This window comes from Labrus mixtus, chromosome 21 (genome assembly GCF_963584025.1).
Source record: "Labrus mixtus chromosome 21, fLabMix1.1, whole genome shotgun sequence".
Classification (NCBI taxonomy): domain Eukaryota; kingdom Metazoa; phylum Chordata; class Actinopteri; order Labriformes; family Labridae; genus Labrus; species Labrus mixtus.
This window is the reverse complement of record NC_083632.1, coordinates 21,267,316-21,279,718: the sequence shown is the minus strand read 5'-3', so window position 1 is coordinate 21,279,718 and position 12,403 is coordinate 21,267,316. Positions and strand designations below refer to the sequence as shown.

Below are 12,403 nucleotides of genomic sequence, written 5' to 3'. Positions count from 1 at the left end.
CGTCAGGTTCTGGCCATGTCAAGCGCAGTTTTCACAACGTCTCGTTCAGAGTTTCAGGAAACAACGTCCGGGTTTAGGATATACATCCAACATTGTAACAATATATGCATGTATTTAAATATGAATCAGCATAATAGATCTCCTGTAAATATAATTCATCACTGAGTATCAAATATCAGCATTTTATTCGCATGATTATCAATCAATCAATCAATCAATCAATCTTTATTTGTATAGCACTTTTCAAACAACAAATGTATCACAAAGTGCTTTTACATCAACATAAATCAAACAGCAACAACATGACTCCCTCCCCCCACCCCTACCCCACAATCCAAAAACTAAGGTAAAATAACTGGAGAAAAACGGGTACTGATGGACTGAGGAAACGCTATCATGATGCATCATGTGGAAACTCAGGAGGTTAAAAATGTAATAAAACTAGACAAAATGAGAATCAGTTAAAAGATAAAGACTGAAAAGGTAGGTCTTGAGTTTGCTTTTAAAAAAAACCCTCAGGTGTGTTCTGCCCTCAGGTCTCCAGGTAAATTGTTCCACAGACGGGGGGGGCCATTGTAATAAAAGGATGCCTCACCGTCGGTTTGAGTTTTTTAGGATTATATTCTAAAACGGGGTGAACTAAAACTCCACGACCGTTTCTGACACCTGCTAGCTTCCTGCTCAGTGTGACTTAGGTAACCACAGGGAACCACATGGGGGGGGGGGAGAACAGTTGAGAAGCTATTTTTGACTGATTATTTGAGTGCTCTGAATTACATGATGCCTCTTAACCAGTCCTCGGGGGGAATGGAGCATCATCTTAAAAAGAGTCGGATTATCAAGTTTGTGCTTTTTAAAGTTTTTATGATGCAAGTTAACACAATTTGAGTTTCATATTGACAGTAGTCAATCACTGGGCAGAGGAGAAGATGGTACCTGCCTGCTGCCTGTAATGGCTTTAATGTAGAAGCTCCTCAGCAGAGTCAAAGAGCAACCCCGTGTGTTCACAAGTCTGCACCAGCAAAGGATCATTGGCCTTTATGTTCTTCATCCTCTCTAAACTTCTTCGAGACTTTGTGCCCTCTCGTCTCTTCAGCCGATGCTCACCGCCTCGCCGGTCAGAAAGCTCCCGTCTTTAAGCAGAAGAGTGACATTTCCCTCAGCTCTCCTCTCTATCTCACTGACAGGCTGCTCTCACTGGGCCAGATGACTAATCTAATGTAATCACATCAGCATAATTACACTGGGGAGAAGATAATGACAGACAGATGAGCGACTTGGTGTGTGCGCGTGTGTGTGTGTCTGATAAAGAAATAGAGATTGCGTGCGTGTTTGTCTGTGTGCACACGTGATGGACAGGGCTTAGCCGCTCTGTCATTAAGGAGCTGTGAAGCCCCCGCTCGATCGGCTATAATTACCCTCAAAGTGAGAAGCTTTAATATTCTTTGACACAGGCAACAGCCCTCAGATAGACATCTCATCTCTTGCTCTTTTGTCGGTGTGCGTCTGTGTGTGTTCGAGAGTCCCAGTTCAGTTCGCGGCGCGGCTAAGTGACTCTTGAGCGTGACGCTGGAGAGTGTGAATTCTCAGGGCTAAGTGTGTGTCATCATGTCCTTGAGAGTAAGTGGAAATACGACTTCTGAGTTTGCCACTTGTGACTCTAGGTATCGAAGTGATTGAGTACGCTGGTAGAGCTTTGCATGTGGCATTACTTCAAAATCTAGTTCAAAGGATCAGCCGTTGAGCAAAAATAAGATGCACTTAATTATTTTTAATCATTAATTATTTTTTTCAACTCTTTTTATTTAAATTTCTTAATATAGTGACAAACAATGGTACATGACATGACAAATAAGGCATGAGTCTGAAGAATTGTGTCAGTAAGCCCACACCCACCCAGCTCAGGTCAGGGACTTGTGACTCACACACACACACACACACACACACACACACACAGTCACTCACTCAGACATCCCAGTGAAAGTGATTTTATGTGCCATTTGATTACTTATTTTGCTGCCTTAAACTGTCAACTATCCACTGAGCCATGTAAACTGACCACAGAGTGTCCTCCCTCGCATCAAATCCATCTTGCTGCAACATATTTGAAATCACAAAGTTGGGCACGAGGGCAAGAATTGCCCCTTAGCCTGGATGCAGCTGCTACTGTAGATACATAGACTGACATCACGGCTCATATTTTAATCATAGAGTAGATTGTCTTCTTAATATTGCATCATCCTTCAGACTTGTCATTCTTTTTCCACTCCTACAAACTTAAATTCTGCATCTGTTTTTTGACAAGAAGAGAAGGAGGCTAAGAGTTGTGAGTTTTCTATGTTTTAGAAGTAAAGCATACAAAACAACAGGCTCCAAGCTAGCAACATTGCTGGCTAATATTTAGAAAGCATCGTTCTTTATCTCCTCTTAGAATTGCTGCAAAAGTCCTCTCCTAAACTTCAGATTTTCAAGACCAAACATGGATGTTTTTTTTGTGTGAACAAGATGTGTTCGATGACTTGTAGACATTTTTCTTTTCTATAATAACATGACATTTATTTTTTAATATTGATCATACTTGTGTCTCTTCTCCAGGTGTACTACCCCGTGCGTCACCACCTTGTGCAGCACATGATCAGCGCGATGCAGCGTCTGGGCTTCACTCCCAGTGTGACCATCGAGCAAAGGAAACTGGCTGTGGACCTGGCCGAGGTGGTCATCAAATGGGAGTTACAGAGGATTAAAGACCAGCAGGTGTGTTCATGGACTGCCATAAATACACACACACACACATGCATCACATCAACATCCAGGCAAAAGAGGCTGTCTAAGCTAAATAGCTAAACTGTTTTAACTTGAATTGACATAACTGTGCTACTAGATTATGTCTTGGGCCAGGGGTCATCAACTACATTTGTACAAGGGCCAGCTTTTTTCTTGACAGACACTGTGGGGACTTGACTTTATAATATGCTTGGACAAAAGTCAGACGGGAAATCGAATTTGTCTTTCAGCCTTGTGTATTTTTATGTTAATTGTTGAATCACCCGAGATCATTTATATTCTGGGGGCCGGATGTAGGCCTGCAGGGCTGCCAGTTGATGCTCACTGACCTATGCTCTGTATTAAGGAGGTTTTCTTTGGATCGCTCCCAATAGAGCATCTTATTATTTCAGAAACGAAGAAAAGAAAAAACCCCATCCAGAAATACTTCCCTCACAGCCCTCTAAGAATTGGTCATGATCCCTGACAGTTTATGCATACTTCATACAAACTTTTCTTATGTTGCTCATTTGTGTCTTCTTTAACACTTCTTCTTCTCTTCTCCTATTTTTTTGTGCATGTGTGTGGCAGCCGGAGTCTGAGGCTGAAGTAGCGACCGGCGGCGAGGGGACCAGTGCGGGTGCTGTGAAAAGAGGACTCTCTCTGGAAGCCGCTGCCACTGCTGCCGGACAAGATGTCAAGAGGTTCCGCACGGCAACAGGAGCTGCCTCCACGGTATAAGCCTTGTCCCGCATCACTCAGTATCCACATGTTTTCTATTACACCCACAAATCATAACCATTTCTATTTTTCAAAGATATGCTTATTGTTTCTGTTTCTCGCTTTTCTTGATGATTGCAAAACAGTCTGAAAGAAACTTTGATCAAACAGTCATTTTTACACCTGTCTGAAACTAAATTTGCCAACAGGAGAGAACAAGACGGTTGTTGATGCCTCAATCCATTTTTCTAAAAAAGAATCTCAGCTTCACATCTGTTTCATCTTCAGTCCCACTGTGATCTGTTGTTTTTGCAATTTCAAAACTTGATGAGATGCCTTTGTTGCAAGTTGTGCCTGTTCAAAATCTAAACGAAAGTGTCTGATTAACACAATGATCATTCTCTGGTACATAGAAAAACTAAACATTGAAAGGGACATTTTTCTTAACTTTATAAATAATTTGCTGTTAGCTCGTTATCACGGGCCTACAGGTTTTGCTTGCCCTCGAATGATAGTGCCAAATTGCATCTGCAGTACAGGCGCCACAGTGGACTGACTAAGGGGCTGTGTTTTGTAGTTCAGACAGTCATGATTGGGGACATAAAGTGGTATTTATTTGCCTCACTTATTGTAAAATAAATAAACGTATCATAATTAGACCCCGACCGATTAATGGGCCAGCCGATAATATCGGCCGACATTAGCATATCAGCAGTTCTCTGTCACCAGCAGAGTGTGCTATATGGATTACAACGAGCATCATCACCCTCCTGAGTGTTAAGCGTTGATGCACTTACTTGAACAGTTACTTTCCAGTTGAGTGACCATCTTGTCTTCATTCTAAATCTTTTCCACAAGTGTTTGATAACTGCATTTGAGCGGTAAACGTAGCAAATGTGTATATCTAAATCGATGTATCTGTACAGATAGATCTAAGAAAGATATCGTCTGATATATCAGTATCAGATTTTTTTCTTTCACCAATAAGGATATTGGCCCAAACAATCCCATATCAGTCGGGCCCTAATCAAAATACATTCTTTATTCACGTATACATTAAAATTCAAAGAATATCAGTAGAGTAACCACCTCAGTAGTCAGTACACACGAGTCCAAAGTTTTTGTAATACAATTTCCTGTACCAAAATGCACCTTTATTTGAAGGTACAGAATTGCAGGTGTCTTTCTCTGCAGCCAGCATTCTGTGAATGAAAACACACTGTGCATTTTTACATTGTTTAGTTTCTCTAATGTGTTGAAAATTATTCTTCTACTTAAACAACAAAAGTGCTAGTGCTTACAGAAAGTCCCACAGCTTTAGTTTAAGTGTTCATGACCGTCTTATTTTCATCCTCTTCTACCTGATGACAGCAGAAAAATGCAGACGTAGTATATGTTTCTGCTTGAGCCAAGATACTGTTATTGTTCATAACGTTGCCATTATTTTTTATCAGTAAATAATAGGTACAGTCTTTTTCTTTTTAACTTTCTCTCCAAACGACGGAGTCTTTGCAGAGTTTGCAAAGCTGTCACAGAGTTATGAAGATTTTAAAGTTTTTGCTACGAGATGTGAAAAAAACCCAGTTGTTAGTAGGATATATCTTATCTCTGTATTCAAACAGAAACAATCTGATTTATTTAAAAATGATTTATTGATGTTTTTTTGTGTTTTTAGGTGTTCGGACGTAGCCAGTCCATGCCAGGAACAGAGACCATGCTCACCAAGCCGGTGGAGAAACAACATACGGACACAGTGGTCAACTTCCTCATCAGGATTGCATGCCAGGTAACACCTCCACTGCAACTTCCACCCAAACACAGCACTCCATCTCTCACTAACACTCAGACACACCGAGTACAGTTCTGCCATCCACAGTGCCTCCCAGGTAGCACGCGCATATCCTTAACCCCCTTCAGAGGTGAAGGTAGGACACGCCTGGTGGCTGTCCTGAACACAACCACTAACACACACTCCCTCGGTCCTTTTATGTGTGTCCTCCTAACATAGCTGTCCCTCGCTCTGGTGGCAGGGATGACCTTGATTACAGGCCTGAAATAGACTGTTGAGATATCCCCTCACCTTGACTCTCCGTTCCTTCTTTTTCATGCCAGCCTCCATTCTCACTGTTCATCCAACCATCTCTGTTGAATTTCACCTTCTCGGATCACTAGCTGCTCACAGAAGAGACTAGAAAACATGGTCCTTTTCTTTGTGTTCCACCTGATTACAGTGTGTTGTTACATTTAATTGATCCCTGTACAAATCAGTGAATCAATTAGCTGGCCTCGGGGGGGGGTTACTATTAACCAAAAGGACACCACGCCCAAAATGAAACATGGTGAAAGTCCTTTTTCAAGAAGATCTATTGCCTATAGCAGTGGTTCCCAAAGTGGGGGTCGTAAGACACTGGGAGGGGGTTTCGAGATGCCTTCCAAAAACAAATTAGAAATTTCTTGCAATAGCATATTTTACCCATTGTTGTGAAAAAGTCCTTAAGTGAGATTTGTGCTGAAATTAACGTCAAACATTTGACTGTAACAATGTAGGTCTCAGTTGTGCGCTTCGTTTTATTTTGTGTAATTATTTTAAGGATCTGCTGTATTCTTTAGTGCTGTTCTAATGCCAGTGTTTGGATAGGCCTATTGGTGCGTGCAGCTGTGGGCAACGTTACATTTTTAATATTTTGGGGACCCCCTGGTTTATGGTATAATGTCAATAATACCAACATTTCTCCTTTTCCTTTTGTGCAGGTGAATGACAGCACCAACGTGGCGGGGTCTCCAGGGGAGCTGCTGTCCCGTCGCTGTGTTAGTCTGATGAAGTCCGCCCTCAGGCCGGAGATGTGGCCTCGCGCTGAGCTCAAGCTTCAGTGGTTTGACAAGCTGCTTATGACAGTGGTAAGATTTCATCAGCTTTCAGAATGACTTCAAACATGCCTTCGTGCTTCATGTAGCTCCACTTAAGCTTGTTAAGTGGCATTTTTCATGCTAAAGTGGCCATCCATACTTTGTGTCTTCTTTTGCATTTCCCAGAAACCACTTAACAAAACATAACTGCTTGGATTTTCCATTTATAACTATGAAAGTGGCAGTAAGCAACATGAACATTTCAATGTCCTGTCCCCTCAGTTACTTTGTATCACTCTGCTAAGCCCCGCCCACCATATGAGTCACAAAACATGCAAGTACAGCCACTGTCACTGCAAACTGTTCCGGTCAGCGGGTTATGTTGGACTCAGAGGACAGAAACACTGACCGGTAATCAATATCTCAAAGAAGTAACAACTTGTGTGTGCTGCACAGCTATTGTGTTTGTCAGCACCAACGGGGCGGGGAGAGAGCGAGAGAGAGAGAGCGATTGAGACAGAGTGGGAGCTGCCGACACAATTCACTTAGAAGACAGATGATGCTAGTTTTTTACAGAGATGCTGTGATTAGCTAGTAATATGCAAGCTTATCCTGACTGGTTTGTAGTCCGATTGAAACCCCAGCCCTTGTGACCAGGACTATAGCCTCCATACATGTGGTGTGTAACACTACCACTGGGCCATACAGCGCCCCCCAAAATTCAGCTATTTTAACTAAAATTCTAATTAGGTAATGTACTGTACTTTTAACTTCCAGACACACTCTGCTTCTACTTTTGAAAAGATTAGCCAAACTAGAAATATTAAAACAGTATTTGTTTGCATGGGGATTTTGTAGATTCTCATACCAGAAAGTTCTACTGACGTTTATATCATGAACAGTATTTTGGGCCATCAACTTTAGATAAATTTAAAACAGTTAGGATGAATAATGTGTCTTTGGAGTTTGCCTTCCAACAGACTGCAGAAGTTTCCCGTCCACGCTGTCCAAGTCTGTCTTATGTGTTTGCTCTAACTGAGTCCTTTGTCCCTTATCAGTTATACATGAAGTGAGGCACAGACTACCATAATGACAAAATAATGACAATGGGAGATAACAGGAGACTATCCGGGTTGGCCTGTGCCTTCTTGTTTCAACCCCCCCCCAAACACACACACACACACACACACACTCCTCTTCATCCTTTTCTTCTGTATCACCCCACTGTGCCTCTCTGAATCTCTCCTCGCCTTTTCCCTCTGTGTCTCTTGCCACCGTTTCCTCCTCTCGTCTCTAACTTTTCTTTTCAGCCTCTTATCGCATTCTTTCTTCTGTGTCTCTCTTTTAATCTGTTGTTCCTCTCCTTCTCTCGTCATCTCTCTCTGGTCTGATTCGGCGCGACGGTTCAGACAAGGTTATCACCGTTTGCCCGCGATTGTCACGTACTTCCCTTTTTCTCTTTTGGGGATTGCTGCATGAGCCGTGCCTTTGCCTCTCTTGCCTACACCAGACACACACACACACACAACCAATCAGCCTGTCCAGATCCTGTGGGAATAGAGTGATAAACAAGGCATTATGTGGGTCTTATGCAGATGCACATACACGGGCCCCTCGCCCCCCCTCGGGAGCATGCTCTACCTGCCCAGCCATCTTCCTCAGACTAAGGAACAATGCTCTAAATCGGATTACATTTCATCATCTCGTTGTAGTAGCATGGCAGTGATTAAGAGTCAGAGGGAGTGGCATGAGAGGGCAGGGGAAGCAGGCAACAATCATCCACATACACGTAAACACCACTATCTACATGGCACCAGATACAAGATCCCATTCTGTTAATACAGTGCCAAATCAATACCCCCCTAATATCTACCAGAAGCCTTATCGCAGGAGTCACCTTGTTCATTAGCTGAGATTAGTGCCATGGATCTGTCCCAGATTATCCTCTTGGCCTTGCCATCTTGTAAACCTTGATTGCAATTTAGACAAAATTAGGGAGCCGATGTTGGCCATTGATCTTTAGTTTAGTAGCAATCACATCGGCCCGGTTCTTTTTGTGCGAGAAATACCTCTGTGTGTGGAATATTGATCTCTCAGTTGTCTAGAGTTCGTATGGAATAAAAAGTGAAATGATTAATGCATCTGCTAAGGATTTTTGTTCTGCAGTTTTCTCACTTAGTTTTGAGGATTAATGCTTAGAGCAAGAAAGAAAAGCCTGCTAGTTTTCTGTGAGAAGATATTACAGCTATTAAGAAACTAATAATGGTGCTAATAGAATAGAATAGAATAGATGCTTATTGCCATTTGCACAGGTACAGGACAGTACAGGTACATTGGAATTTTTGTGCGTTTCTCCCTGAGTCAGCTTCTACAAAAAAGTTAAAATTATATATAAAATAGACTAGCATTGTAAGGGGAAAAAAAGAGTAGAAAAGTACAAATAAAATAAAACAAATAAATAAGTTGTAGTAACAGCTAAGTAAATTAAAATAAACTGTACAGAAGTTATACACTGTATTAAAGCAAAGATATAATACAAACAATAACAAAGGGGAACACAATGAAATGAAAATATAAATATGTTTTCTTGTCTCTACTTTCTACATCTCTTATTGTACCTGAGGTTAATGTAATAAATTTAGTTCATTTCTCAGTTCACCTTTTGTTGTCATTGTTTATCTTTGTAGGAGCAGCCAGCTCAGGCGAACATCTCCAACATCTGCACGGGACTGGAGATTCTCTGCTTCCTTCTACAAGTGCTGCAGTCCCCCGCCATCCTGGCGCACTTTAAGCCCCTCCAGCGGGGCATCGCTGCATGCATGACCTGCGGCAACACCAAAGTGCTGCGGGCCGTCCACTCCCTGCTTTCCCGTCTCATGAGCATCTTCCCCACTGAGCCCAGTAAGTTGTCTTAGTCAGATCGGCTAAAAAACTCTTGTCTGTTCCCCTCTGTCATAATTCTTCATTTACCAAAATGTTTGTGATTATTTCTTTTGATGATGGAAAATTGGCTATTTTTCATTCAAAAGGCATTGATTTAGATTCTCAGCTAGTATTCTTCAAACACTGCTCTCTCATCCTTATAGGCACATCAACTGTGGCATCTAAGTACGAGGAGCTGGAGTGTCTCTATGCTGCTGTGGGCAAGGTCATCTATGAAGGACTCACAAACTATGAAAAAGCAACCAGCAACACTAATCCCACACAGCTCTTTGGTAAGACCTTCATCGCTCCCTGTTTCTTCCTCTCATGTATCCCTGTCTGCTCTCCTGTGCTCTGTTACCCTCCCTTTATTGGTCATAAACCCATATAAGAGAAGAAAAAAAAAAAAAAATTCACACCTTCACTCATTTCCCGACAAAACCAAGCTAACTCACTCCCTCTTAGCAATTATACCAGTGAGTGGGTCGTTAAAATGCAAGCCGATGGGCCCTGCTGCTCGGGCTAACATCTGCTGTGTTTAAACTGAGGCCACAGTCCAGCGGTTTGGGAAAGGTTGTCTCGGGGAAGAATGCTGCTTTTGGGCCCGCCCTCCCTGTGTAACCATTACTGTTATCCTGCCAGATGTCGGAGCGCATTCATGGAAAAAAAGGGCGCACATTATTTCAAGGAGACTGATGTTTGATTTATCTCCCTCCTTTTGAAATATACAGCAGTCTTTCAAATAAAGGGCTATCAAAGTACTATCTAAAGGAAGCGCTGTCTGATATGTTTTTCATAAATGACAGCTCTTGCTGTTGCCTGCTGTTGCAAAGAGAGGTAACACTGACGGCAGATGGATTTTTAACATTTGTCTCATTTCCTGTGAGCACTAACAGTGAGTGAGGGAGTGTGTGTGTGTGTGTCCCCACCCAAAGAGCCACAGCCTCCTTTCAGATACTCGTATTTCCCCTTTCTTTCACCACCTCATCCTTCAACTTTCCCCCTTGTTGGTCTTCCAGGAACACTGATGATCCTGAAGTCAGCCTGCAGTTACAACGCCAGCTACATCGACCGCCTCATCTCAGTGTTCATGCGCTCGCTGCAAAAGATGGTGCGGGAACACCTGAGCCCGCAGCAGGCCAACCCAGGGGTGACGGAAACCAGCACAGGTACCCTCATAAAATGTAGTGTACAGTAATGAGAAAACCAGTCTGAGCCATAAAAGAAACATCCATACAAAACCCACAGTTTGTACACAACACAAAATACATGATGTCTATTACATAGAAACAAAGACTGCTGAAGAAAAAAGTGTGATAATCGTTCAGTACAGCAATTTTGTATATTTTATTAAAACATAGGATGAATTAAAAGAAGATTGCACACACCCATGAAGGGTTCACAAACTGTAGACCCTATGGAGAGGTTGTTCTATTGTTATTCTGGTAGTGGAGGATGCCAACCCATTTTCCCTGGAATACATTGTAAAACCATAGACCAGCAGACTCATATGACTGAGCTGTTTGTTTCAGTGTGCAACCGCAACTTGAGTTTATTAGAAATAGTATTCAATGACAAAAAAGACCTGCAAACGTGTGCACATTTGGGTGAAACGAAGAAGAAAAAAAGAGCACACCATTAGAAGTGCTTGACCAATACACCTTCACCACAAAGGGAATAATTACACCTCCATATACAAGCAGATATATATTCACATACAGGTCCCTAGTGACACACAACCATATTCACTTGACCCCAAACCCATAACTACTACCAACCTAGCCCGTCTGATTAATAGAAATGAGTGCATACAAGTCTCTGAGTGCATATAAATGTGTCAACAGAGCAGAATTAAGAGCAGAATAAAAAGGGGGAACCGACAAAAAAAAGTACATCTTGTAGTTGAGCACGACCTGCAGGTCTGTAAGGTACATGTAAATAATTTGAGTTTGAGAAAGAACACGGTCTCCTTCAGGCACAGTGAAACAGTGGGAGGGTTAGGGGATCTGGCTTAAAATGAGGATTAAAATGAATTTACAGTAATTACTTCTTTTTTTTCACAAAATGAAGGGGTCACAAAGATGGCTATCGACAAATAGTGCTGTTGATGTAAGCCCATTTCAAAGTGTTATTTAGTGGTTCCATAGTCAGGCATGTCTAGCTTTTCCTTTCTCCCAGTAGCTCTCCCTATGTTGCTGGATCATTAGGCCCACTTTTGAGTTCACAGCACCTGAGTCACCATTAGAGCTCAGATTTCCCATCCGACTTTAACTTTAATTTCAGTTGAACTCTTTTCTGCTGTCGGGCTGTCGTTACAGCTGACTCACATTATCAGGAGGACTGGTGTGCGTACTTTCCCCACAAACCCTGATCCTTACAATGCTGTGTCTGTCTGTGAGATCACTTTTTATCAAACACACTCGCATGGCGACCTTCCACAGACTCCGTCAGAGCTCGGATATCCCGTGTGTCTCAGCAGTACCTGGCTCCACACAAAGACTGTATCAGGACTCCTCTATCAATGGCCTCGGCTATGTCCTTAGAAGCCGTTGCTGTTAGGGGGAGATCCTCCACACAGATAGTCTGTTTCTCAGGGAGTGTTCCTCAGCTCATGTTTCCACCCTGTATTATCTCTGAGTCTCTCTCTCTGGATAACCCAAACAGATGGTCACCTTGTGCTGTTTCACTTCGTTTGAAACAGCACTCTGGGTTTCATGACAAATCATTTGATAATCCCATTTCAATCAGCCGGCAAAGCTTAAGGGAAAAGGTTCACAAGTTCAAGCGTTTTCTAGCTCTCTCCAGACTGTAAGGTTCCTCGTTAACTTTGTTCTCTGAGCTCGGATTCAGCAGCTCTGTAGAAGTAAAGACAGTACATAATTCCTGCTGCTGCTTCTCAGATGGGAGGTAATGGCTATAAGATGCTATCAGTGCTTTAAATGGGTCCCTAATGACTATATCGGGAAACACAGACATTTACTGTCCAGTAGGCACAGTTATTGTCACTGAAAGCAAAAGGCTGCCTCACCAACAAGGCCCCTTTTTCCTATAGATGTTTTATGTCTCACTTATCTCCAAAGCTTTACTGAAGTAGTTCAACTCTTATGTATTGAAAATGTGTAGAAGAAAACCTACGACCACCTCCATGAAT

General features: G+C 42.3%; 1 protein-coding gene across 2 annotated transcripts in view; it reads left to right on the top strand.

The window, feature by feature from the left end:
- trrap (transformation/transcription domain-associated protein) overlaps positions 1–12,403 on the top strand; it is an 87,257-nt gene that overhangs the window by 30,339 nt on the left and 44,515 nt on the right. For both annotated transcript variants that reach the window (XM_061027458.1, XM_061027459.1), the window contains 7 exons: positions 2,596–2,754; positions 3,355–3,498; positions 5,159–5,269; positions 6,235–6,381; positions 9,018–9,231; positions 9,417–9,545; positions 10,272–10,421. In XM_061027458.1, the coding sequence (XP_060883441.1) occupies positions 2,596–2,754; positions 3,355–3,498; positions 5,159–5,269; positions 6,235–6,381; positions 9,018–9,231; positions 9,417–9,545; positions 10,272–10,421 (1,054 nt within the window). The remainder of the gene's footprint in view (positions 1–2,595; positions 2,755–3,354; positions 3,499–5,158; positions 5,270–6,234; positions 6,382–9,017; positions 9,232–9,416; positions 9,546–10,271; positions 10,422–12,403) is intronic.